At 51.4% G+C, this 23,079-nt stretch overlaps 8 protein-coding genes across 8 annotated transcripts; 5 read left to right on the top strand and 3 right to left on the bottom strand.

Annotated features, from left to right (window-relative positions):
* Nucleotides 1-82: 82 nt before the first annotated feature.
* ASPVEDRAFT_46158 (histidinol-phosphatase) lies at nt 83-1,988 on the top strand. Its single transcript, XM_040813487.1, has 4 exons — nt 83-266; nt 354-557; nt 757-1,293; nt 1,396-1,988. Exons 2-4 carry the CDS (start codon nt 399-401, stop codon nt 1,639-1,641), a joined length of 942 nt encoding a protein of 313 aa, XP_040672570.1. The 5' UTR covers nt 83-266; nt 354-398; the 3' UTR covers nt 1,642-1,988.
* A 301-nt stretch (nt 1,989-2,289) lies between these two features.
* On the top strand, nt 2,290-3,375 carry ASPVEDRAFT_46156 (FKBP-type peptidyl-prolyl cis-trans isomerase). Its single transcript, XM_040813486.1, has 5 exons — nt 2,290-2,649; nt 2,742-2,806; nt 2,892-2,952; nt 3,043-3,105; nt 3,171-3,375. Exons 1-5 carry the CDS (start codon nt 2,501-2,503, stop codon nt 3,208-3,210), a joined length of 378 nt encoding a protein of 125 aa, XP_040672569.1. The 5' UTR covers nt 2,290-2,500; the 3' UTR covers nt 3,211-3,375.
* A 73-nt stretch (nt 3,376-3,448) lies between these two features.
* On the bottom strand, nt 3,449-5,611 carry ASPVEDRAFT_88091 (putative triacylglycerol lipase (LipA); the record flags this gene model as incomplete). Its single annotated transcript, XM_040818234.1, has 9 exons — nt 3,449-3,609; nt 3,663-3,798; nt 3,856-4,142; nt 4,194-4,447; nt 4,500-4,590; nt 4,640-4,707; nt 4,755-4,873; nt 4,924-5,038; nt 5,097-5,611. 9 exons carry the CDS (start codon nt 5,609-5,611, stop codon nt 3,449-3,451), a joined length of 1,746 nt encoding a protein of 581 aa, XP_040672568.1.
* Nucleotides 5,612-6,335: 724 nt separating this feature from the next.
* ASPVEDRAFT_140105 (putative LysM domain protein) lies at nt 6,336-8,219 on the bottom strand (the record flags this gene model as incomplete). Its single annotated transcript, XM_040807629.1, has 1 exon — nt 6,336-8,219. The coding sequence occupies one exon, from the start codon at nt 8,217-8,219 to the stop codon at nt 6,336-6,338; it is 1,884 nt and encodes a 627-aa protein (XP_040672567.1).
* Nucleotides 8,220-9,362: 1,143 nt separating this feature from the next.
* Nucleotides 9,363-10,674, bottom strand: ASPVEDRAFT_140931 (protein-degrading AAA family ATPase MSP1; the record flags this gene model as incomplete). Its single annotated transcript, XM_040807701.1, has 2 exons — nt 9,363-10,556; nt 10,609-10,674. The coding sequence occupies 2 exons, from the start codon at nt 10,672-10,674 to the stop codon at nt 9,363-9,365; spliced, it is 1,260 nt and encodes a 419-aa protein (XP_040672566.1).
* A 406-nt stretch (nt 10,675-11,080) lies between these two features.
* ASPVEDRAFT_88088 (putative chromosome segregation protein (Pcs1)) lies at nt 11,081-12,760 on the top strand (the record flags this gene model as incomplete). The annotated part of the gene is made up of 3 exons (XM_040818233.1): nt 11,081-11,990; nt 12,047-12,484; nt 12,537-12,760. The coding sequence occupies 3 exons, from the start codon at nt 11,081-11,083 to the stop codon at nt 12,758-12,760; spliced, it is 1,572 nt and encodes a 523-aa protein (XP_040672565.1).
* A 645-nt stretch (nt 12,761-13,405) lies between these two features.
* On the top strand, nt 13,406-16,641 carry ASPVEDRAFT_56339 (mannose-ethanolamine phosphotransferase MCD4; the record flags this gene model as incomplete). Its single annotated transcript, XM_040815194.1, has 5 exons — nt 13,406-15,148; nt 15,206-15,393; nt 15,449-15,578; nt 15,633-15,741; nt 15,803-16,641. The coding sequence occupies 5 exons, from the start codon at nt 13,406-13,408 to the stop codon at nt 16,639-16,641; spliced, it is 3,009 nt and encodes a 1,002-aa protein (XP_040672564.1).
* A 2,894-nt stretch (nt 16,642-19,535) lies between these two features.
* On the top strand, nt 19,536-22,933 carry farA (CeGAL family transcription factor; the record flags this gene model as incomplete). Its single annotated transcript, XM_040807708.1, has 6 exons — nt 19,536-19,672; nt 19,876-19,900; nt 20,097-20,114; nt 20,217-20,338; nt 20,401-22,827; nt 22,885-22,933. The coding sequence occupies 6 exons, from the start codon at nt 19,536-19,538 to the stop codon at nt 22,931-22,933; spliced, it is 2,778 nt and encodes a 925-aa protein (XP_040672563.1).
* Nucleotides 22,934-23,079: the final 146 nt, after the last annotated feature.

Here is a 23,079-nt window from a genome sequence, read left to right as displayed (position 1 = left end):
TTTTCCCTAAAATGGCGTGTTTATAGACCTTATAGTGCAGTCGCTGCACGCTGCGGTGGCGGTGGAAGTTACCGCGTCACTACCCAAACCCATCTCCATTTTTAATTCCCTGTAACACTCCTCCGTGTCTGACTTCATCTTCAAAATCCCAATTAAAGAGTAAAAATATCTGGGAAGGATCTGTTTACTATTTGATAGCGCTCCTAACCTGCCTTCATTTGCCTCCAACATCCAGATCGTTATCCCCGCGCGGGGCATTTTGTACCGTAAGTTGACCTCATCAAGCATAGGCTGCTTGTCTATCCCGCTCTTTGTCCCAATTTCCGCTCGATATATTAATCCTACAAGCTCAGAACCAATCTGAACCTGTCCCCGGCTCGTTGATATCCCCGGCCATTATGCCATTTTCACACCATAGCCATTCAGGGCAATTCTGCCCTGGCCACGCAAAAGACTCCCTCGAAGAAGTCATCCAATTGGCTATAGCCAAAAAGTTCAAAGTATTTTGCTTAACGGAGCACATGCCCCGTGGAGAACTTGATTATTATCCAGAAGAGGTATTTGGGTCCCGTCCTGTCCTGATATGTCGTGTCCGGCCGTGTCCTAGCAAGCCTGGCGTGGGGAGGACGTCGGCAAAAAAGCAATTACTCCGCGAGGAGAGTCTGAGAAGAGGGAACGAGGAAAATGCCTTATCTAAACGCATCACGGCCTAACCAACGCATGTGTATATGTGCTTTTTTCTAACATCCAACATAGATTGAATCTGGCCAAACAGGGTCATGGATGATTGCCAACGAGGCTGACTACTTCCACGAGGCAACCCGGCTCCGAGCAAAGTACGCCGATCAGATCCAGATTATAGTCGGGTTTGAGATCGACTGGATCCGACCAGAGTCGCGGGCCCTAGTTGAGACGTCGCTGAAGGCGTTCCCGTTCGAGTTCTTTATGGGCTCTCTCCACCACACGCGGACCGTGCCGATCGACTATGACCGCGAAATGTATGAGAATGCGCGCGACTTGGCCGGCGGCTCGGATGAACGCTTATTCGAGGCCTACTTTGACGAGCAGTTGGATATGTTGCAGCAGCTGAAGCCGCTGGTCGTCGGGCACTTCGATCTCATCCGCCTGAAGAGCGATGGTCCTGACCGGAGCTTCAAGCAATGGCCCGGGGTTTGGGAGCGGATCTTGCGCAATTTGGACTACGTGGCTGGGTATGGGGGCATCCTGGAGCTGAATTCTGCTGCGCTGCGGAAGGGTATGAGTGAGCCTTATCCCAAGGCTGAGATTTGCCAGGTAAGTCGGTTTCTTTATTTTTGTTCTTTTCCTGCATCTGGTGGATGCAGTCATGTGCAAGGGTTCTTCATGCAAGATAAGGTGCTAATCGGACATCGATAGGAGTTTTTGGCCCGTGGAGGCCGTTTCTGTTTGTCTGACGATAGTCACGGTTTGGATCAGGTTGGGCTGAATTACCTCCGGGTGCTGGATTTCATTGAGAAGACGGAAATTACCACGCTGCATTATCTCGATCTCAGAGCTGAAGGCGAGACCGAATCCGCGGCTGATAGCCGATTTCCTCACACGCTCATCAAGTCCGCGTCTGTGGACGAGGTGAAGAAAATGAGCTTTTGGGAAGGAAAGTAGGAAAGCCAACAGCTCTTCAATGTCGGGATGACGGTGGAAAGACTCCCGGATCAACTTGGGAAAAGAAGTGCATAATTTCTTATTTTGAATGGGCGTGGAAGGCCTATTTATACGTGGACATCTCTGCGCTAGTAGTAAGCGATACTACCTGTGTATCCTGATGGTACAGGCTTCGTTTACTCGACAAACGATGGATAGTCCACCTTGCCACTATGATGTTGATGGAAGAGGTGAAGCTCACCCCTTCGCCGATATCGCCCATGTCGAACAACGACAACAGTTGCTGTCTATAGCTCCAATATAATTGTTTCGTCAGCCTCCCAAGCTGGCTTTAAAACCGACCACCGCACCCTAGTTGAAGAACAATTCTAGAGGCCAAACAGCCCGACTGGGCTGTCGACCAACGTGCGTGGACTGAGGCAGATGATAGCGAGACACAACGTGGAATCCTGTCGATCAACCACCCTACACCGTAAAATCACGAAATCGCATCCTTCGCTTGGTTGTCTCCCGACCAACCGCTGTCTGAACCGCGGCGGAGAATCTGCATAGATACCAGACTGGCTAGCTTGGGTACTAAGCCTGAAGAATCCCTCCAACTAACTACGAACGATTAGTATACTCGCAGGCTGGTATCGGCCGGATTCCTTCCCATAAATAAGTCGCATCATGAATAAGAAAACCCGATATTAACCAGCATTAATGCCGGGTAGTAATTCTGCCTAAGCTACAAAACTGGTTACATCCCCCCACTCTATCTGTATTTCCCTTCTTAATTACCTTGCCCCTCCTCTCTTCGGCTTATATCCCATGAGTATTGTCCTATACAAGCAGAACAGATCACCCACTACAGATTAGAATGGGCATACTACACGGCGTTACAAAGACAATCCTCCAGCCAGGAAACGGCCGCGACAGCCCCAAGAAAGGCGACACGGTGATCATCGAGTACAGAGGCTGTTTATATGATGAGTCAAGTGGTGCCGACCACTACTTCATGGGCACCCAGTACGTACGATCAGACGGGGTGAAATGAAAGAGAAAAATGATGAAGAGTACCAGAGTGTCTGACTTGGTACATTTTATTATCTACTCAATAGGTTCGATACATCGAAGGGCCGGGGCCCGCTGAAGACGGAGATTGGTGTTGGAAAGGTTATCATTGGTAGGCTTTTAACCTGGTTATTTACATGTTCGTCGCGTCAGCAGAGAGAGAAAGAGAGGCTTATATTAGTGCTGGTTGATATCAGGTTGGGACGAGGGCGTGCAGCAGATGACGCTCGGCGAGAAGGCCATTTTGACAATTTCGAGGTACGTTGGTCTCATATTGTATATTCTAAGTTGCTGCTCCTCCATTACTAGTGGTTTGTGGTGGTCTCGTATTTCTGACTTATTGTATAGTGATTATGGGTATGGCAAAAAGGGATTCCCTGGGCTGATCCCGCCCAATTCAGGGCTGGTGTTGTACGTCGTCCATTTTGATCTTCCTTTCTTTTGAAAGGATGACAATTGCTGATATGATCTGATAGCGAGGTTGAATTGAAGAATATTCTTGGGAAACCTGTTTAGCATGCTTATGATGATGCTTGTTGAGGCGTTGGACAAGATACTTGCTTTTTCTGATTGTGAGAATAGTTTGTTTGGAGCTTGCAGGAGTTATTAATTTGGTATCGAGCAGACATCAGAGAGCCATTTGAATATGAGTCCTAGGAGAATTTGATTCTTCTTTCGGTGATATTTTCTATATCTCATAGAGAGCGTAGTGACCAGGCTAAGACTGGACCAACACGTACAATTGTAATAGAGCCTATCGCGGAATTGTATTAATGTAGGCCATCCCATCCACCCGGTAATCGTCTTTCTCAACATAGCTTTGGCCCTTGGGTAGGCGGAAGACGAAGTTCGACGGACTACTTGAGTTCGAGCTGGACTTTGCCGGATATCGTGGCCATTTCGGGATATTAAGTGCTTGTGAGAGTTAGAGAGATATGCTATGTCATCAGTAAAGATGGGGGAAGTACCGCCGTGTCCATTTGGATCCAAATCCACCACAAATGACGTCCACATGCGTGCTGCCAGATTCGCGAGATCTAAGCGATCAGGGTCGTCCCCTAATTTTGTGATGTTTTGGACTGGATTCGCGAAGACGAAGGGTATCTATAATGAAAAGATGGTCAGGATTTGATCGGGTAGACTCGAGTATTGCCTACGCACCTCGGAGAAATGATTCACGCCGATATTGCTCGTCTCATTAAGAGCCGCTACGTCCCACCGGTAAGAGTAAACGGACTTCTCGTATTTAGCCATGGTCGCCGCGAGGAGACGTCGAGGGGCTGCCATGGTTATGTCACCGGCCATGGACGAGTACCGTTTATACATCAGTCCTAGCTCAGGCCAGGTGACGTTGCCCCAGCCATAGGGGGATCCAACTGTCGGATCATTGGGGTAGTATGTTATGAGCTCTGTAGCTTGTTCAGGAGTGAGAACCCATCGCTTCGATGCTAAACTACGTTAGTGGCTGGCTCTTGTTATGTGGGAGGTAGGGTATATACAGATAAGTTGCGCAACGCAGTCTTCGTCAGTATCGACGCCTGTAGTACCAAAACTGACGCCCTCGTCGGTGTTTGACCCGACAAGAATAGGCACCTTGGCGAGTCGGCCCTGCGTGATACTGATCTGGGGATACTCTTTGATAAACGTGCCGTCAACGGCCGCGAACCATTCTAAACCTTCAAATGCCACTGCATATAGTTTGTCAAATGGAACCTCGCGGAGGCATTGGAGCGTGTCCAACGAGGCTGAGCATCTGTGCTAGTTAGAAGTGATTCCGATATTCAATTGCACCTGACACGGCCTACCCTGCTTCATCCACGATTCGGTCGTACATTGGTTGGTGCCAATCTGTGCCATTCCACGGAGGACCGACTGCGCTTCCAGACTCCATGATTGCTACCATTCGGTTAACTTTCTAGGAACTGCAATGCAGAAACAATCATACCAGCTCTGAACAAGCCCTCATTATCGCCGTCGTTGGCTACTAGATGAGCGCCTACGCTATATGCACCCCTGCTATACGTTAGGGTCGATCCTGGATATCCAATAGAATGACTTACGCCGATTCGCCCCATATTGTGACCTTGTCAGGGTCTCCGCCGAAGGCCTCGATATTATGTGTGATCCAACGCAGGGCGACCCGCTGATCCAGAAGGCCTAGATTATTATTCCCGGAAGCCTGAACCATGAGTCCCAGACTTGAAAGGGGATGTGTTGACAGAGACATACTCGAACTTCCTCCGAATCCAAGAACCCAAACGCGGCAACGCGGTAATTTATCGAGACACCCAAGATAGGCTTGCCGTTTAGTGCTGCTTGCCGGGTGATATAGGTCATGTTATACCTAACGAAGCCAGCATTAGAGGCCGGCCTTTTCCACCGTCTTCGAGTCAAGACCATACCTCGGATCAGCCGTCGCCCCCTGCTGCCATCCACCACCAAATATCCACACCATAACAGGTAGTAGCTCGCCACTCCCAGCCTCTTTCTTCGGTCGAACGATATTCAGATTGAGACAATCCTCGTTCATCTGGATTAGGCCCATCTGCAAGAGCGTCGTTGTGTCAGACCCATACCCAGGACACTCATATCCGTACTGCGAGGCATTATAGTGCACTGTTCCCTGTATAGACGAATGATGGACCAGTCCCAGATCGCTATCATTCGAAGCATAGGTCGTCTTCAGTTCTGATGGTGTGAATCGAACCGGCTCGTCTGCATATTTGATCCCGAGGAAGAGCTCCTGGTCAAATTGGGGAAGAGAGCGACCTATGAAGGCAGTTGTATCCTTGGACCCAGAGCCATTGGGGATAGTCACTACGGGATTAGGACTCAATGCGTATGCGGAGGCTTGAAGAGGTAAACTTTTGATAGCCAGAAGGGCGAGCCAGGGAATTGCTGAGAGGCAATACCGCATCTCCAATGGTTGTCTCTGTCTTTACTTTTTTTGCGGATATGGGCCGGGGTAGATGATGATCCATGAGCAGTACTTATGTTATTGTTGCTGCTGTCTGAATGGTGCAGGGGCCCGAGTCCGGTGGAGAAAGAGTTGAATCCCGTCAAGGCTGGACGTTCTCATGTTGATTAGGAGTTCTGTGTAATGGAGGCGAGATACTGGGGAAATTATCCAGGGATGCGGGGGAAGGAAGATTATAGGTGGAAGAAGTTGAGGATGTGTTGCGATGGACTCACTAGTTCCTTCTACGCGGAGGAATTTATCCGGATCAACACAGACCAGAGGCTGCTTGAAATGCTAGTCTGATAAGTTAGGGATTGTTGATTTAAATTGACAATTAGCTCGACGGATGATGGACGCCAAACAAAGCGGATTATTCTAGCTAGCATACACGCCTTTAGCAATGGGCACGACCGGCGGCCTCCATGGATCTTCACTGCGTGAAGATTATGCTGGACTGGGACAGAAAGATTGAGGCCTCCGAGGATGGACCGTCATAATCTAGGTACACAATATGAAACAGAGAAAGCACATATCCTGATATCAAAGCAATAAAAACCAAAGCAGGGTCCTGCTACGCCGTGCTATGCTCGAAGCGTATAACTAACGGGTTTATATCTTGGGAAGGGTGGTATCAAACAAATTAAAGCGGCCGTGCGTGACATATAATAAGGGCGCAATATTTTCAATCGTCCTTATATCTGTCGAAGCCAGTACGAGTCCTGCTCGTGCTGGGTGAAGCGCTGGGAATTCGCCCCCTCAGGTTTGCTCCGTTAGCAATGCTGGAGCTCGATCGGTTTGAATCTGGCTTCCAGCTTGGCCCCGAGAGGAGGCCAGACGAATTCCGTGGCTCCATCCCATCATCAAGCTCAATAAGGTCGCCGAATCCTCTCCTTCTGGACTCCTGAGGCCGGCCGTGATCTTGCTGGTTGGATGTTCCTTGCTGGAGATCAGTGATGCTAGATTTTGCCCGAGCTGTCATCTTTCTAACCCAGCCTTCAACAGCACCGCCAATATTATCCAGGCTGTTTGAATTGCTGGAGGTCACGGTTGATGAATTCTCGCCAAGACTCTCAAAGTTCGGTGGAGCTTGTTTTGGTGCCAAGGTAGGCAGATGTTGGGCGAAGAACTTGCTCAGGCCATCCATAGCTGGTCCAGGTAGATTGGTACTGCGATCAAGAGTGCCTACGCCCGGTCCTGAAAGTTCCAGCCCACTTCGCTGGCGTCTATGTCCACCACCCGGTCTTGGGCCTCCCGGAATTCTTGGTTTGGGCGAGCCTACGTGGAGCCGATCAGATCGATGTTCATGTTGCGGCGAAGCCGGCTGAATGGGCGATGACGCTGTTGAAATAATTGGTGCTTGCTCTCGGCCTCGCACGGGTTCAGTGTCGCTATAACAAAGTGATTTCCGTCTGGTACGGGGGAAGAAGCCGAGTGCTCGCCTAGCAACACGACCAATTTCAACAGGCGCAGGGAACCCGTCAATTTGCACCCATGACTCATGCTTCCATACCTGGTCACTTTCGGCTTCCGTGTCAACGCTGGTTCGTTCTGGGTCTTTTGGGAATTTTGAAGAGGCAGGCGAAGGTGCTGGGACAATGGAGCTCCCGCTTGGGTCTTCTATGGACCGACGGCTTGGAGCTTCTTGCAAAAGATCCGTATTTCCCTGGGGTTGGATAGGCCGGCCCTTGACCGAACAACAATCAACTGGTAGGAGTACAGTCTTTCGACCTTGGATGCTATCAGTAGGCCAGAAACCGTTCGCTTTGCGAAATATTGCTGGCTGACAGCCATATCTTATCGTGACGCCAGTAATGCTGTCTGTGGGCTGCACTTGATGCACGTATACCAGCGCCTCCTCATCTTGGTCTGGATCGATGTCCGGTCTGGCCGGACGGTCATTAGAATCGCGCCGTTTGCGCCGGGAGTTAAGATCCCAGCTCGGATCTGTGTCCGCTAGTAACAATGCCTCCATCTTCTTTGCCTGGACCATCGCTTGTCTGTCCTCTTGTGTTCCGGCGCCGATTTCCGGTGTGGACAACCCCGATGGGCCCCATGTCGAAGCCGACGGCGTTCGGGGCTGAATTCGCGAGTTATAATCAGGCCGTGACGGTTTTCTAGTATGAGATCGTGGGGCTCCGTTCGAAGTCGGACGAGTAGTATCACTCCCTAGAAGCGATGATGCTATACCTTGTAGCGACGACCAGGATGCATCTAGAAAGTCTACAGCAGCTCGCGACGACTCAGCAAACGGATCCTGGTATTTTCCACTGGGATGAAACCCACCTAATGAATTCCCCAGCTGAGAGCTGCCGTTGGGCTGCGTGACTCGTGAAGGATGGCCCTTGGGAATCGGTGAAACGGTTCGAGACGGCCGAGGTGAAGGTGTCGCGCCACGCGAGCGGAGGGAGGGTAACTCCGACGAGCGCATCGTAGAGAGACCGGAGGACGAAGGTTGTCGCCCAATGCTATCTTCTTCATCGTCTGTAAATGAAAGTAAACGGCGGGGGCGGACGGTAGAAGTAGATCGCTGGGTGAAGGTATCGGCGGAGCCGCTTCTGGAACTCATCCCAGGCGATAGGGGAAGGGACGTTTGGAAGAGTAGACGGGGTGCCGTTGACTCTCCGGAGAGTGGCTAACGCTGCGTTGGAGACCACCGGGGCACAGTTTGCCATCGGACGCCCCTATGATAGAGCATTCGGCATGCGGTGTCTTCTATCGCGTCCGTGTCCTTTATTAGTCTGGATTCCGCCCGAGCCGAGCGTGGTGGTTGCGGAGGGCCGGGGCGGTGCGTCAGCGGGACGGGACGAAGAGAATCGAATGCTGAGATATTCTAACGAAAGGTAAGGGCGGAGGCTTCGAAATGGTGACCCAGCAGTGACGGAGGAGTGGAGGTTGGGGAGCGGGATGCGGCAAGAGTTTGGAGGTTAGTCCCCTGGGCAGGATGACGACTCCCAGCTTCGTTTAGCTATAGCGGGGGGCCGTGTTTCGAAGCCGACAATCTTTTAGGTAATGTTGACAGATTGCGACACCATTGCCAATACGCTGCAGAAGGTCAATTGGACTACTGAGGAATCTTTCTGGAGAAAATCATCTCGTTTTTTAATTCAGCCTTATTGATTGCTTTGCCAACCGTGAGTCTCGACAAGCCTGTTCTCACTGGTAAGATACAGTAAGATACACAGTACATCCCTTCACTTCAACCATAATTCTCGGCATCAATCATTTTATGTGCTAGCAAGTAGTAATGCTACAGGTCTATAGTTACTGCGACTACTGAATACATAGCTGGATATGCACTCACCGGCAGTACGCAATAACTGTGGCATCCCTGGTTTGGTTCCGCCTTATCCGTACGGAGGACGTACTGCGAGGCCGTTATCTAGTCCTACTTAGTGAGGCGGAGAGCTCCGCAGTGTCGTCTTGGGACTAAAAGCCAGATTCAACTTCATTGAAAATCATCATAGCGAATAGACGCTCTATAGACATTTTACAGTCATTCTACCGACAGTATTAAAGGCAGTGATATTTAACAACGAATTAAGTGGCCTTGTATACAAGAGATCAATGGACTAGGGCCTGCCATTGGGGTATTAGAGGTCACATTGATCGTTGAGAAGTCGTATCCAAGCAAGAATGAAGCACATGAAACGCCAGTTCCCTTGCTGATATATACAAGCGATGCGGGCGGCCGATAGGTCAGTCTGTTCTATCATTCCGGCGGTTCGACCATTTCGCCGGGTGGCTGTGTCCCACCCTCAGACGCCGCTTCATCTTCTGTACTCCATTCCTTTTCGGAGTTGGCTTTGCTCGACGAAGCGGGATTTGGCACTTGCGTGGGTGGTGGAACGACCCTGACACCGCCGGCACGAGAGAAAAAATCCTCAGTACGCAGGCCACGAACTTCGTCTGGATTGACGGAGCTGATTTGAGCGCCTTGTGCCTTCTTCTGTCGAATGAATTCCCGGACTGGGACCATGGCAGCGTCACGACAAGCTTCCTTGATATCACTGCCAGACATACCCGCCATCATTTTGACAAGATAGTGCAGGTCGAAATTTTGGCGGTCAATCTTCGTGTCCTTCAACACGAGACTTAGGATTCCGAGTCGCTGCGCAGCCGGTGGCAGGGTCACAGGGAACTTCTTGGGCATGCGTCGTAGGATAGCATCATCAATATCCTGCATCCGGTTTGTAGCCCCCAAGACGACGACTCGTTGAGGCTCTCCCGAGGAATTTGCTGATGTCAATCCGTCCCAGTGTGTCATGAACTCCGCTTTCACCATCCCACTCGCCTCATGTTCGCCGCTCCGCCTGGTGCCGAGTACCGCGTCTATCTCGTCGATAAAAACAATCGAGGGTTGTAATTTCCTGGCCAAGGAAAATACCGCATTGACCAGCTTGTTGGAATCACCATACCACTTCTCCGTCAACGTAGATATATGAAGATTAATAAAACAGGCGCCACTCTCATGAGCTAGTGCTTTCGCAAGCATGGTTTTCCCGCAACCGGGAGGGCCATATAACAGAACTCCCGAAGGTGCTGTCAGAAGTGAAGATGTAGACGAGTAAAGATGAGGCATCGTCAAAGGATATATCACAGACTCTTTCAGCTCCTCAATGATATCCTCTAGGCCACCAATGTCTTCGAATGATACAGGGATATCATCTGGAGCTACTACATCCATCGCGATCGCTTGTTCGTACTGGTTTAGAACAAGATCACCGCGCTTTGGCCGTGACCTTTTCTCTCCCTTGTCCAATGTAGCTCCATCCGATTCGTCGCCTCCATCCAACTTCCGTAGAATTGCAGCTGATTTACGTTTTTGCTCCTCTTTCTTCTGACTTTCCGGGTCGAAATCGAGGCGAGAGAGGAGATAGCGGATCAGGAAGTAGGCAGAGGCTGACTATAGGAAACTCATAAGCGGGGGTTCGCAAACAAAACGAAATAAAACTTACAGTGCCTGCAACCATGACAAGCTCCTGGAGGAACTGCTGCCATCGTGGACCACGCGCTGAAGCCATGATGAAAGAGCGTTCTTCGACTGGGTTGGGTTGAGTTGTCGCCCGACGGAAGCTTGATCCGGAATAATAAACTTTGATAAAGATGACAGTCCGATATCAACCAATATATCTATAGTTCGACTCCGATTAAACTCCCAAAAGCAGTAGCGAACGTCCCGAAAGTCAGCACGCGGTGTTGTCTGGAGGAAACGTCGTTCGGGCTGTCGGCGACTCGGCGGGAGCAAGTGTGGCGCTCTGTCGGCTCGACTTGTGGCTCTGCTGGCATGTCACATGCTCCGGTGTTTTCAAGGCGCGCGTGTCAGGCCCGCTTCCGTTACCAATCGCGTCCACCCCGTCGTTTGTATAAACCCACATCCTGCGCTGTCAATTTGCCTCAATCTTACTGCGAATTATATATTATCCCCCAATGCCTAAACGGAAAGCCATTACAAGCCTCTCTGGCTTGGCTGGATCTGACGACGAAGATGTAATGCAAACCGTTGCTGATCACGCCCAAAACCACGATGAGCGCCCAACGAAGAGGACGCGAGGGAGACCTCGATCGAAGTCAGCGGAAATTAAGCCAATTGCTGAAACTGCGGCCCCGAACCCCCAGGGGACCGAGCCTGTTACGAGAAGAGGGACAAGGAGGGGGCGCCCTAAGGGAAGCAGAAATTCTGGCCAGATGGTGCACGATGCGCCGGAAAACCAGGAAACATCTGCGCGCGTTGGCGATGATGCCGCCTCACAAGGAGCGGATGGTGACGATGCAACCGGAGCGCCCGCCAATTCTGCGCAGACGTCAAAACCCACGAGAGCTACAAAAGGCGCCCCTGCCCGAGGCAGGAGGAAGGCTGGTGCGCAGAAAGAAGTCGAGACCGATGGCGAATTCCAGTATACCCCAACGGGCGGGCGACAACAAAAGACTGCCGTGAAATCCGAGAAGCCTGAGAAAAAACCCGAGCCAGCAGGGCGGAGACGGCCAAAGTCCGTGACCGCGCCGAGTGAAGAAGACATTCCAGAGGCTGAGCCGGCTGTGCAGGAGATTGTTGAGGAAACCATCATCCAGGAGGAAGTCCCAGAGCCCGTATCTGTGTCCCCTACGAAGCGAAGGCAATCTTCTCTGCGGGCATCACAGGGCTCGCCGCTGAAGAGGATATCTGGAGCCGAAGATGAAAAAGCTGGCGGCGAGCCCGAGCTGCGACGCAGACTGGGTGACCTCACCAAAAAATACGATACTCTAGAGAACCGTTACCGTAACCTGAGAGACATTGGGATTGTCGAGGCGAACACTAACATGGAAAAGCTGAAGAAACAGTGCGAAAGAATGACGACTGGTATGTTGAGGTAGTGCTTCCGATGCCAATAGGCTTATACTAAAACTTATTCGCAGCCTCGAACAACTTAGTCAACTCCCTGAAGACGGAACTGGAGGCTCAAAAGGCTTTAGGCCAGAAGAGCCGCTCGCTTCAGAAGGAGTTACACGAGCGGGAGGCAGAAGTAGATCAGTTGAAGTCAGACGCCGAGCAGTCAAACAGCCAACTCGCCGCCGCACAGACCGAAATTAAAGCGCTACAGACTAAGCTTGCTGCTGCGCGGAACACGGCTGCGACACTTGAACAGGCCGCGGTGAAGGCTCCTGGTAGTGCCATCAAGGGCGGTGGTGCCAACCGAGCGACTGCGGCAGCCTCTGCCGAAGCTGCGCATGCGGCACAATTTGCGCAGTTGAAGGAGGATCTTTATAGCGATCTAACTGGTCTTATCATCCGCGATGTGAAGAAGCGGGAAGAAGACAGCCTATATGACTGTATTCAGACGGGTAGCAATGGGAGTGAGTGTTGCTCTTATTCCCCCAGTTATCCTCAATACTAACCCTGATGTAGCGCTTCATTTCAAGCTCATTGTTCCTCATGCAACGGCGGCAGAATTCGAGACCGCGGAGTTCCAGTACATCCCTCTCCTGGATGAGAGCCGAGATCGGGATCTGGTTGACATTCTTCCCGAATATCTTACGGTGGATATCACTTTTGTCCGCCAACAGGCCTCCAAGTTTTATGCACGCGTCATCGACGTCCTCACAAAGCGACGGGCAAGCCAGGGCAACTGATGCGGTTTATCACTTCTACGTTTTGGGATCAGGGTCAGATTAGCCGGCTATGAGTATTGCAAAAGTAGAATTTGCATTGCTAGGAGTTTGGAATGAGGACTCGGCGTTTTGCATATCAATTTTGAGGTTTGCTGTCTGGCTAGGCATGGGCGTAGTGTACTTTTTGTGTAGGGGGGTGGATGAATTCATTTCCGTTTCTTCTTTTCTTTGTCTGAACCAGCCCCGGAGGTCCTTGTACCAACAAGGTATCAATGTTGAGCACCTTTTAGGCTACCAAGTTTTTTTTTTTTTTATTATACTATCCAGGAGTGCTACAGTAGAACACTTTAAGCTTCGTAAGTGGATTCGCGTCGTGTTGAATCTCGCGTGTCCGATTGGTGGAGCCCGGCGTCCCCCCAACAAGGTTCCCCGAAGCTCATCAGGAACCTTGGGAAAAAAGTGCCATCTGGTCTCTCAAGACAACGACAAAGGCGAGCTTATACGCTGATGCTGGCCGCTGCCTCCTATCATTGCGACCGCATTCAGCTTGTATTCTTTCTATCCCCGTTTCTGTCGTCAATTGGGCGCCCGGCCCCTCGCTGTCCTACGGTTTGATCTCTTAACTCGCTTGGCCTATTCCCCCCTCGGGGATTCTGAAGGGAAATCATGGCGCGTCTCGGTCGTACTGGGTTCCTCACCCTAGCGGTGATATTTCACCTTATCTATGCATACTCAATTTTTGATATTTATTTCGTCAGCCCGATAGTGAGCGGTATGCGGTCATTCGGCGTGCAGCGGGACCCCGGTGTTGAAGCTCCCGCCAAACGCCTCGTCCTGTTTGTCGCCGACGGATTGCGCGCAGACAAGGCTTTCGAGCTATCGCCTGATCCGGACCTCCCTGAAAACGTGGAGGGCGGCGATTTAGTTCACCTTGCACCTTTCATCCGATCCCGCGTGTTGTCCCACGGGACCTTCGGAATTTCCCATACTCGAGTCCCAACCGAATCGCGCCCAGGCCATGTCGCATTGATTGCTGGACTATATGAGGATGTGTCCGCTGTTGCAACGGGGTGGAAGCTGAATCCCGTGAACTTCGATAGCGTTTTCAACCGGAGTAGCCATACATGGAGCTGGGGGAGCCCTGACATTCTTCCGATGTTTAAAGAAGGCGCTGTTCCTGGAAGGATCGATGCGGATACATACTCGGAGGAATATGAGGACTTTACAAGTGATGCAACGGCACTCGATATCTGGGTATTTGACAGGGTGAAGGAACTGTTCGCCTCGGCCAAGAGCGACCCGGAGTTGGATGCAAAGCTGCGTGAAAATAAGATCGTGTTTTTCCTGCATCTTCTTGGACTGGACACTACAGGCCATGGATTCCGTCCCTATTCCAAGGAGTACTTGCGCAACATCAAGCTAGTTGATGAAGGAGTCAAGGAAATCTCACGGCTCGTGGAGAACTTTTACGGCGATGGCAAGACAGCGTTCGTCTTCACTGCAGACCACGGCATGAGTGACTGGGGCAGCCATGGAGATGGTCATCCTGATAACACTAGGACACCTTTGGTCGCCTGGGGGTCGGGTATTTCAACCCCAAGGCGACCCAAGGCTGATGCATTTTCAGGGCATGAAGACGGCATATCATCTAACTGGAATCTACACGACGTTCAGAGAAATGACGTCGAACAGGCAGATGTTGCCGCCCTAATGGCGTACTTAGTTGGGCTTGATTTCCCCACCAACTCTGTGGGTCAGCTTCCTTTGGACTATATCAATGCCTCACCCAAGGATAAAGCTTTGGCTGTCTTTGCCAATACACAGGAAGTTTTGGAAATGTACCATGTCAAGGAAGAGCAAAAGAGGGACGCCTTGATCCGATACAAACCGTTTGAGCCTTTCGCAGACAAAGAAGGGAACTCAGTAGAGCAGCAGCTCGAAAGGGTCCACGAACTGATTAACAAGGGTGCGTACGATGAGGCCATCGAAAAGTCTGCGACTTTGTTCAAAACTGCCCTGGAAGGGCTTCGCTACCTCCAAACCTATGATTGGCTTTTCCTGAGGACGATTGTCACTTTCGGATACCTGGGGTGGATTGCATATGCTTTGACTACCGTCATTGACTTGCATGTCCTACATGGCACCTCGGATTCTGACAGGACACCCGCCAGTAATGTTTTCTTTTCGTCAATTTTAGTGGCCCTTTTTTCAGTCTTTTGGTACCAGAGTTCTTCTTGGAGGTATTACTTTTACGGATTCTTTCCAGTATTCTTTTGGGAGGAGGTCTTCTCTCGGAGAAAGGCTTTTATCGCTGGGCGTGAGATCCTTTTGGGACATGTGAGCTCCGCGGGTGATCATGTCTCGTTTGGATTTCAGTCGCTGATATTCGTGGGTGTGCTGGAAGCATTGGTAAGTTGCACTACCCCCCACCCAAAAGCTTAGGACAGGCACTTACGATTGATCCAGGTTCATTCTTATTCCTATAGAGAAATTTATACTCTCTGCTTTATTTTGGGGGCGTTTTGGCCTTTGTCTTACGGGATTGAATTCGTGAGAAAATATGCAGCAGTTTCTGGCGCATGGGCAGTTGGTTGTCTCCTCATGAGTGTTTTCACTCTACTGCCTGCTAACAAAGTCGAAGACATTGCCACAATGTAAGTGTACCTTCGATCATTTTTGGGATCCCACTTGTCTAATTATTTGCTACAGAACGTATGGTGCGGCATTGATGTTCCTCACTGGCCTGCTGTATTTATTATTTGAAGACGACATCCTCGGGCATAGTCACCAGTCTGCAGCCGTGTCTAGAAACGGTTCGCGAGTAATCATGGGAATGCAGGTACGAAAGCTTCCTTTCCAAACTCATGAGGGTTCTTGTGCTGACGTATAATAGCTTGGTATGGTTGTACTGGCGTTGATCATCACAAGATCCAGCGCGGCCTCCCTCCAGGCAAAGCAAGGTGTTCCGTTGGGAAATCAGGTAGTTGGCTGGGCCGTTCTAGGTGTGTAACCAGCTGGTCCTCCATGCATTTTGTGACTGGTAGACTGACATCATCTCCTTAGTTGCTTCACTTATATTACCATTTGCCCATCGAAGATACCCTAACAGCCACTATCTGCACCGCCTAATGGTCATTTTCTTGACCTTTGCGCCGACATTCATAATCCTCACCATTTCATACGAGGGTCTGTTTTACTTTGTGTTCTGCATGACTCTCCTTACTTGGGTCCGGTTAGAGCACGCCACGTACGTCTATACCGCGAAACCCCCTGCCACGCAGGCGCCGGAGGAGACCACTACAGCACCCAAAAAAGCAAGCACCGATGCCACGACGGTTGTGAAGGGTGAGACGTACCGATTTCGCACACTTAGTGTGTCAGATGCTCGCGTAGCATTGTTTTTCTTTTTTCTACTGCAGTCGGCCTTTTTCAGCACGGGAAATATTGCATCAATATCCTCATTCTCCCTTGAAAGCGTTAACCGACTCAACCCGGTGTTCAACCCTGTTAACCAGGGTGCCTTGCTAATACTAAAGATTCTTATACCCTTTGCCGTCATCAGCGCCAATTTGGGTATTCTGAATCATCGGCTGGAGGTGGCTCCCAGTGCTTTGTTCATGGTTGTGATGGCCATCTCCGATGTCATGACCTTGAACTTTTTCTTCATGGTCCGTGATGAGGGCTCCTGGCTCGACATTGGCACCACGATTAGCCAATTTTGTATTGCGAGCTTCTTGTGCACCTTTGTCGCGGGACTTGAGTTCCTTAGTGAGGTGTTTATCAGTGGGGTTGATTTCGAGTCTCGCACTAGTGCAGTTACGGCTTCAATTGCCGACGCTGTCAATGGGGCAGCCTCCGGGGATCCGAAAACTATCCCGAATGGTGTTGAAGAAGAAGGGTGACGAGCCAATCGATCCGTATGATCGGAGACTGGCACCGTCCCCCAGCACTATGACATGTACATGTGTGATATATATAGATAGCATGTTTATAATAACCCGAATCTTGCACTTTTTTTCTGGCTCCGTCGGCTTGCTGGACCCGAAAATTTGGCTCTAGGGCTGGACTCTGGATAGCGCCAGGTGTTCCGGGGAAGATCTCCGATAGTGTACCACTCTGGCGGCGACTCTACCTGCCCCCAGGGCCCCCTCTCCGCATTTCCAACATTGATCTATTATTCTCTTTGCAGGATGAAATGGTTATCATCACTATTTTCCCGCAATGCGTTAGATTTGATTAAAGAATCCCTTTCTCTGCCGTGTTGGCATATTAATTAACCCGGCTTACAGTTTACTAAGACGCAGCCAAAATAGCCGAGGTATCACGAGCACTTTGGATGACGACGGTGAGGCTCCACCGCCCAGACCACCACCTCTCCAGTCTTCCCTGTTTTCGCTCTCTCGCTTCCTGACTTTCCTGACTAGGCTGAGATCGGGGTGTATCGCGAGTCCGGCGCACGGATGTGAGTGGCCGGTGCGTCCCCTGCCACCCCGTACGGAGTACATCCATGGATGCGCATGGAAACGAGGGCCATCAATGCACGCAGCCTCTGGGGAAGGATCCAGGAACGGCTCTGCTCTTCTGCTGCAGTGTATTTGCGGGGGATTTCTGCCTAATTTGGAAGGGATTGCGAGGTCTGCAATCATCATTGGCCTTTCTGCTTTGCTCTCGCCGGCAGTGTCACTTGACTCATGACTTTGGCTCGCGGCTAGCAAGGTACATCCTCCCTTGCGATGAGGGCTTTTCGGGCCCGCACCTGGTGATCTTCGCTGCAAGCCTGTCAGATTGTCGGTCCCTCCGTAAACTAAACTTAGCTGACAATTCAATATAGACTGGCCGACAGGGGTCGTGTCTATGAGCCCGTGTCTTCCCGTATACTTGTGGCATCCCGAGCATAGACCACCGTAATCAATGACAGTGCACGGTTTCGGGTGAACGACTCCTGGCGTCTGGACTCTATGAATCTGCTCTGGGGAACCAAGATGAGTACTGGGAAGTTGTAAAACGTATAAAGTCAGGGATTAGACGTGATACTCATCGAGATGATGAGCTAGGTGGATCCCAGAACTCGCCCGTCTTGTCCATCTCGATCGTCTTGATAGTACGGTGTAGTACTAGTAGTAGAAGCAGGGTATTAGCATCTGTGCGCAGGATTGTTGTACGAGGACGATATAGTCAGATCCCCCACAGTCGACTCGTACACCCCAGCGCGTCAACCTTGTTCTTGTCCCTGTGGTAGCACCACCAGCGCACACAGACCATATCAGTGGCCATCGTCCAATACCCACAGACGAGAAGTTCTGGCCAAGTCCTCTGTGTCAGCGGCTTCTTGGATCTCGCAGCCATGACCAGGCGCGGCAAGGGTGTCACGTCCTCAAGTTTCAACCTCCCACCCCCAGTCTAGTCCCGATGCGCTGCAGATCCTGGAGCCGTTGTTTGAGATATGGATGGATAGATGCCGAGAGCCTATACCCTTCAATGGGTTTGATAAAAGCTCCGAGTTGAGCGGCGTGAATTGGATTTCTAGAAGCGGGATTGATGGTTTCTGTCCGTAACCCGGCTGTTTCAGTAGATGTGCCTTAACATTGTCGTTCCGGATGACGGTGCTCTGTGGGCGCCCGGACGAGTGTAGTAAGTCCTCCGCGCCTCGTCCCGCCCTGGAAAATTGGGAATACGGCGTCGTCCCTGTAGTTCCAGTGCAGGCTCCACTGGCTGTGGAGTGCGAACTGGATCATGGATGTTAAGTCCAGCAGCTTCACGACAAGCCGGGGGCAGAAGTCAAGACAGAAGGAAGAGGGATTGATTGCTCGCCAGGATGAAATTCAGGGGACAGAGAGTGGCCGTGTGCATTGCTAGTACGTGCTAGTCTCTGGATTGACCATCGCATCATTATCGAGAAGACTCTAGCAGCAGGCATCGGCATTAGGACGATGGATTTGCAGATAATAGCGCCGTCTGGCGAGAGTCAAAAGGTCTTGCTAAGGCTTTTGCAACGGTCCAAGCATCTCCACACAAACCCTGGGAGCTGAGGATTGTTGAAGTCTGGATGATCCCCCCAAGTTCCCAATTCTGTTCCCAGAGGTCGACCTGATTATTCTTGCCACTCCCCGCCCTTTCTGCCCATAACCAGAGAACGTTGGCGTGTTCCCCCCTGGAGTCGTGGAGTGACTGCTACCGACTTACTGCTGTTCTATCACTGGCGTTATAATTTATTTGCATTCCCTCCACAACAGCCACTCAACAGCCATTCGCGCGCGCAATCCCTGCAATCCCGCTGGCTCCCGAATTTTCTCTGCCTCCCCTCCATCATCACCTGCAGCAGCGCGCGAGCCCCAGAAGAACAACAGTTGCCTGCCCGTCCGCGAGTGCTGACAGGCCATCCACGGTCGGGTGGCGTCTGGTTCGTGGCATCCCTGCTGCCGGGCCCAGTGATCCAGTCCTGGCAGTCCCGCCGACCCTCAGGCAGTCCCCGTGTTTCTCCTCCTGCGCCATAGGCTGCTCCTCGTCCTCACCTTTTCATCCTGTAACAGCCCTTCCCTATCCAACTTCTAACGCACAAGAGCCGTCCTGCGGTTTCGTCGCTCCCCTGCATTTAATCGTACCTCTTCTTTTATTTTACGCTCTCGCCTTCTATTACTTGCGCCGTGCGACCCTGTTCTCTTCTTCTCGACTCCTCTCCCCTGCTACCTGACCTCCCACTACCCGACCACTTGGAATTCCCGCGAGATTCCCTCAATCCTCCCATTACTCCCTTTCACAACCGTCGCGATTATCTCTGCATGGATACCTTTTGGCCATGAGCACAGCCGGCGAAAGAATCATCCAGGATCCATTAGCACCCAGACCCAGCCCGACTCCTAGTACAGCGGGCTCAACGGGAACATCGGGGATAGCTGTACGAGCTGGAGCAAACGGTCAAATGAGTTTTAGGAGGTGAGTTCCGATATTTTCTTCTTCTTCCTTTTTTTTGGCACCTGCCAGCGTGGAGGGTGTCTTGTACGTGGGGCACTAGCCTTTTTCCTCTTTGTGCAAGGCGCCTCGAGTCGAGCCCCTGGGACTCGAAACAATTTGCTGGCGGGGGAAGTTGAAGAAAATGTTGGAAAAAGAGTAGTCTTTTCTAACGCTTTTTTATACAGACAACGTGCGTCGCGTGCTTGCGAGGTAAGCCAACCTGTTCCGAGCTGGGTGACGCGAAGCTTTTGCAGCCTCGGCACCTCGGTTCATCGCAGCTTTGGGGGTGTAGCATCCAGCCTGCCAGTGCTGGGTCACTGCCTGATGCTGGATGGAAGCACATTTCAACCCTGGTGTTTTACTGTTGAATTTTGGCTGACTTTTTTGTTTTCTTTTTCTCGTGAAGACTTGCCATGCCCGAAAAGTGAGTTTTGCCCCCTGTCCCGCTGCGACCGGGACTACCCACTTCCCCCTCCCCCTTCCCTACCAAGAAGGTTCCTGACCACGTCTCTTCCTCCATGAACAGGTCCGTTGCGATGCTGCCAGTTTAGGTGTGCCTTGTACCAACTGTGTGGCTTTCTCTATCGAATGCAAGATCCCTACACCGAAACGCAAGAAGAACCAAACAAAGTCAAAGGATACTGGCGAGTATGTGGACAACACCAACGCCCTCTTCCCTCACCTCCAACTGACCCTCCTTCCACCAATAGTAACGAAGATACCGATGACAAGTCCCAAAGTCAAGACAAACGCGAAGAGTCCCTACCTATTCCTGGCAAAGATGCGTTTGGTTATCAGAACAGCGGAGTTGCCGTCGAAGGCATGCCCCCGACGACACTAACAGAGAGCCAAGCCGCTCGGGAGGCCTCTCAGAATGAAACGTACGCCCAGTTCATGAAGCCGAAGTTCGCCCGCGCACCGATCAAAGACGCTGGAAGGGTCGCGTATCTGGGCGAGTCATCGAATCTTTCCCTGCTGGTTCAGGACCGCCATGGAACGACCGACGTTGTGCATTACCCGCTGCCCCCCAACATTCGTGGCTCCCGTGCGAGGATCACCGACTTGGACAACCTCGAATTAGACATCCTTCACCAACGCGGCGCTTTCTTGCTCCCCCCGAAACCCTTGTGTGATGAATTAGTCGACGCCTACTTCAAATGGGTCGCACCGGTTGTGCCCATCGTCAACCACAGCCGTTTTATGCGCCAATACAGAGACCCTAAAAACCCTCCATCCTTGCTCCTTTTGCAGGCCATTCTCCTAGCCGGATCAAGGGTTTGTACCAACGGGCAACTGATGGACGCCAACGGCTCGACCACTCCGGCTGCCATGACCTTCTACAAGCGAGCTAAAGCTCTGTATGACGCTAATTATGAAGATGACCGAGTCACTATTGTCCAAGCATTGGTGCTCCTGGGCTGGTACTGGGAGGGTCCTGAAGATGTTACCAAGAACGTCTTCTACTGGACAAGAGTGGCGATAGTTGTTGCACAAGGCTCCGGAATGCACCGCAGCGTGGAATCCTCGCAGCTCAGCAAACCGGACAAGCGGTTATGGAAACGGATTTGGTGGACTCTCTTCACCAGAGATCGGTCTGTAGCTGTGGCTTTGGGGCGCCCCATCGGTATCAACACGGACGACGCAGATGTTGGGATGTTGACGGAAGACGATTTCGTTGAAGACGAACTTGACATGGCTGCTGAGTATCCGCCGGACCCCGTACACGTGCAATTTTTCCTGCAGTATGTTAAACTCTGCGAAATCATGGGGTTGGTCCTCTCGCAACAATACTCGGTGGCGTCCAAGTCCCGGCGTATGAATGCCATGGACCTGACCCACTCCGATATGGCACTTGCGGACTGGCTCCAGAACTGCCCCAAGGAGGTGTGCTGGCAACGCCAGCGGCATCACTTCTGGGCGGCTCTACTTCACGCAAACTACTACACGACGCTCTGTTTGTTGCACCGAGCCCACATGCCACCGGCGTCGTCGGTCCCCAGTAGCTATCGTGTCGAAGAGATGGCGTATCCATCACGCACTATTGCATTCCAAGCTGCTGGAATGATTACTTCGATCGTTGAAAACCTATCGACTCATAACGAGATCCGTTATACCCCGGCGTTCATTGTCTACAGTCTTTTCTCAGCGCTTATCATGCACGTCTACCAGATGCGGTCATCTGTGCCTTCAATCGTGGCTACCTGCCAGGAGAGGATCAACATTTGCATGCAAGCACTCAAAGATGTTTCCAAAGTTTGGCTTGTTGCGAAGATGGTGCATACCTTGTTCGAGTCTATTTTGGGCAACAAGGTTCTGGAAGAGCGTCTACAGAAAGCCGCAGGGAGAAGACACCAGAAGGTTAAGCACGATCCGAATCAACCAAACCAACAACACGTGTCCTCGAGGAGGCCAGATCCTCCGCCGAAGCGCAAGTTTGATGATATGGACATAGGAATTCCCAACGGGGGACCTACGCCTCCAGTCTCTTACGAGCGATCTCGCCCTCAGACGCCTGCCGCTACGCCTTCCAGAGAGCTGGGACAGTCTACCTTGCCTCTACCCCAAGGATCTCCTACTGCGCCCAAGGAAGGGCTTCCTGGAACCGGTAACTCTCGCGCGAATACGCGGCCGACAACTCCATTCGGCAATCAATTCTCTCTTCCGGCAACGCCTCCTGATTTATTCCTTGTCACACGTACTTCACCTAATCTTTCTCCCTCACTCTGGGAGAACTTCCAGCCAGACCAGCTGTTCCCTGACGGCACTGCCATCTTCCCAGAGCTTACTTCCCCTCAGAATGCGGCTGTTGATCCGCAGCTCCAAATGCAATCACAATTGCAAGCCCATGGCTTGGACCAGCGGTCTATGGTTCCCCACCAAATGCAACCCCGAAACTCCCTGTCTGGTGCACAGGGAAGCCCAGAAATGTTGTCCAGTATGCCCTCTGCAATCGGTCTACAAGGACAGCAGCAACCACAGCAGATGTACGGAATGGACCCCCAGCAACCCTGGCCGATACAAGGAATAGATGCCACTGTTGCTAGCGCAGCAATGGATACTGCAAGTCAAGACGACAATTGGAGCAGTAGCTCTCGCAGCGGTCCAACGGCCCCCACGACTCTAAACGTGGAAGACTGGTACGTCGACCCCCGCCTCTTTGAGGAATCTACACTTGCTTACCAACTACTTTCTAGGTTCCAATTCTTCGGTATCAACGGCAGCTTCGGCGAAATGGCGGCTTGAGCTAGCTGGTTTATAGCTGTACAACACATCTGAATTTGACAATTTTTTGCGTTCTTGTTTTTTGTTTCCAGGGTGGACATGATATTATTGTGTGATTGCTTCTACAATGACTTTGACTTTTCCGACGGGATTTGTCTTGTCATGAT

Source organism: Aspergillus versicolor (assembly GCF_001890125.1).
Source record: "Aspergillus versicolor CBS 583.65 unplaced genomic scaffold ASPVEscaffold_11, whole genome shotgun sequence".
In the NCBI taxonomy this organism is placed as follows: Eukaryota; Fungi; Ascomycota; class Eurotiomycetes; order Eurotiales; family Aspergillaceae; genus Aspergillus; species Aspergillus versicolor.
Note: the sequence above shows the minus strand (reverse complement) of the source record. Positions and strands in the feature narration are given on the sequence as shown.

What these genes read in the sequence shown, in the direction of transcription:
- ASPVEDRAFT_46158 (XM_040813487.1), top strand. Translation starts at nt 399, where the DNA reads ATGCCATTTTCACACCATAGCCATTCAGGGCAATTCTGCCCTGGCCAC. An exon ending in TTGATTATTATCCAGAAGAG is followed by an intron (nt 558 to 756) that starts GTATTTGGGTCC and finishes CATCCAACATAG; the next exon opens with ATTGAATCTGGCCAAACAGG. An exon ending in CCAAGGCTGAGATTTGCCAG is followed by an intron (nt 1,294 to 1,395) that starts GTAAGTCGGTTT and finishes GGACATCGATAG; the next exon opens with GAGTTTTTGGCCCGTGGAGG.
- ASPVEDRAFT_46156 (XM_040813486.1), top strand. Translation starts at nt 2,501, where the DNA reads ATGGGCATACTACACGGCGTTACAAAGACAATCCTCCAGCCAGGAAAC. An exon ending in TGTTGGAAAGGTTATCATTG is followed by an intron (nt 2,807 to 2,891) that starts GTAGGCTTTTAA and finishes GGTTGATATCAG; the next exon opens with GTTGGGACGAGGGCGTGCAG. An exon ending in GCCATTTTGACAATTTCGAG is followed by an intron (nt 2,953 to 3,042) that starts GTACGTTGGTCT and finishes CTTATTGTATAG; the next exon opens with TGATTATGGGTATGGCAAAA.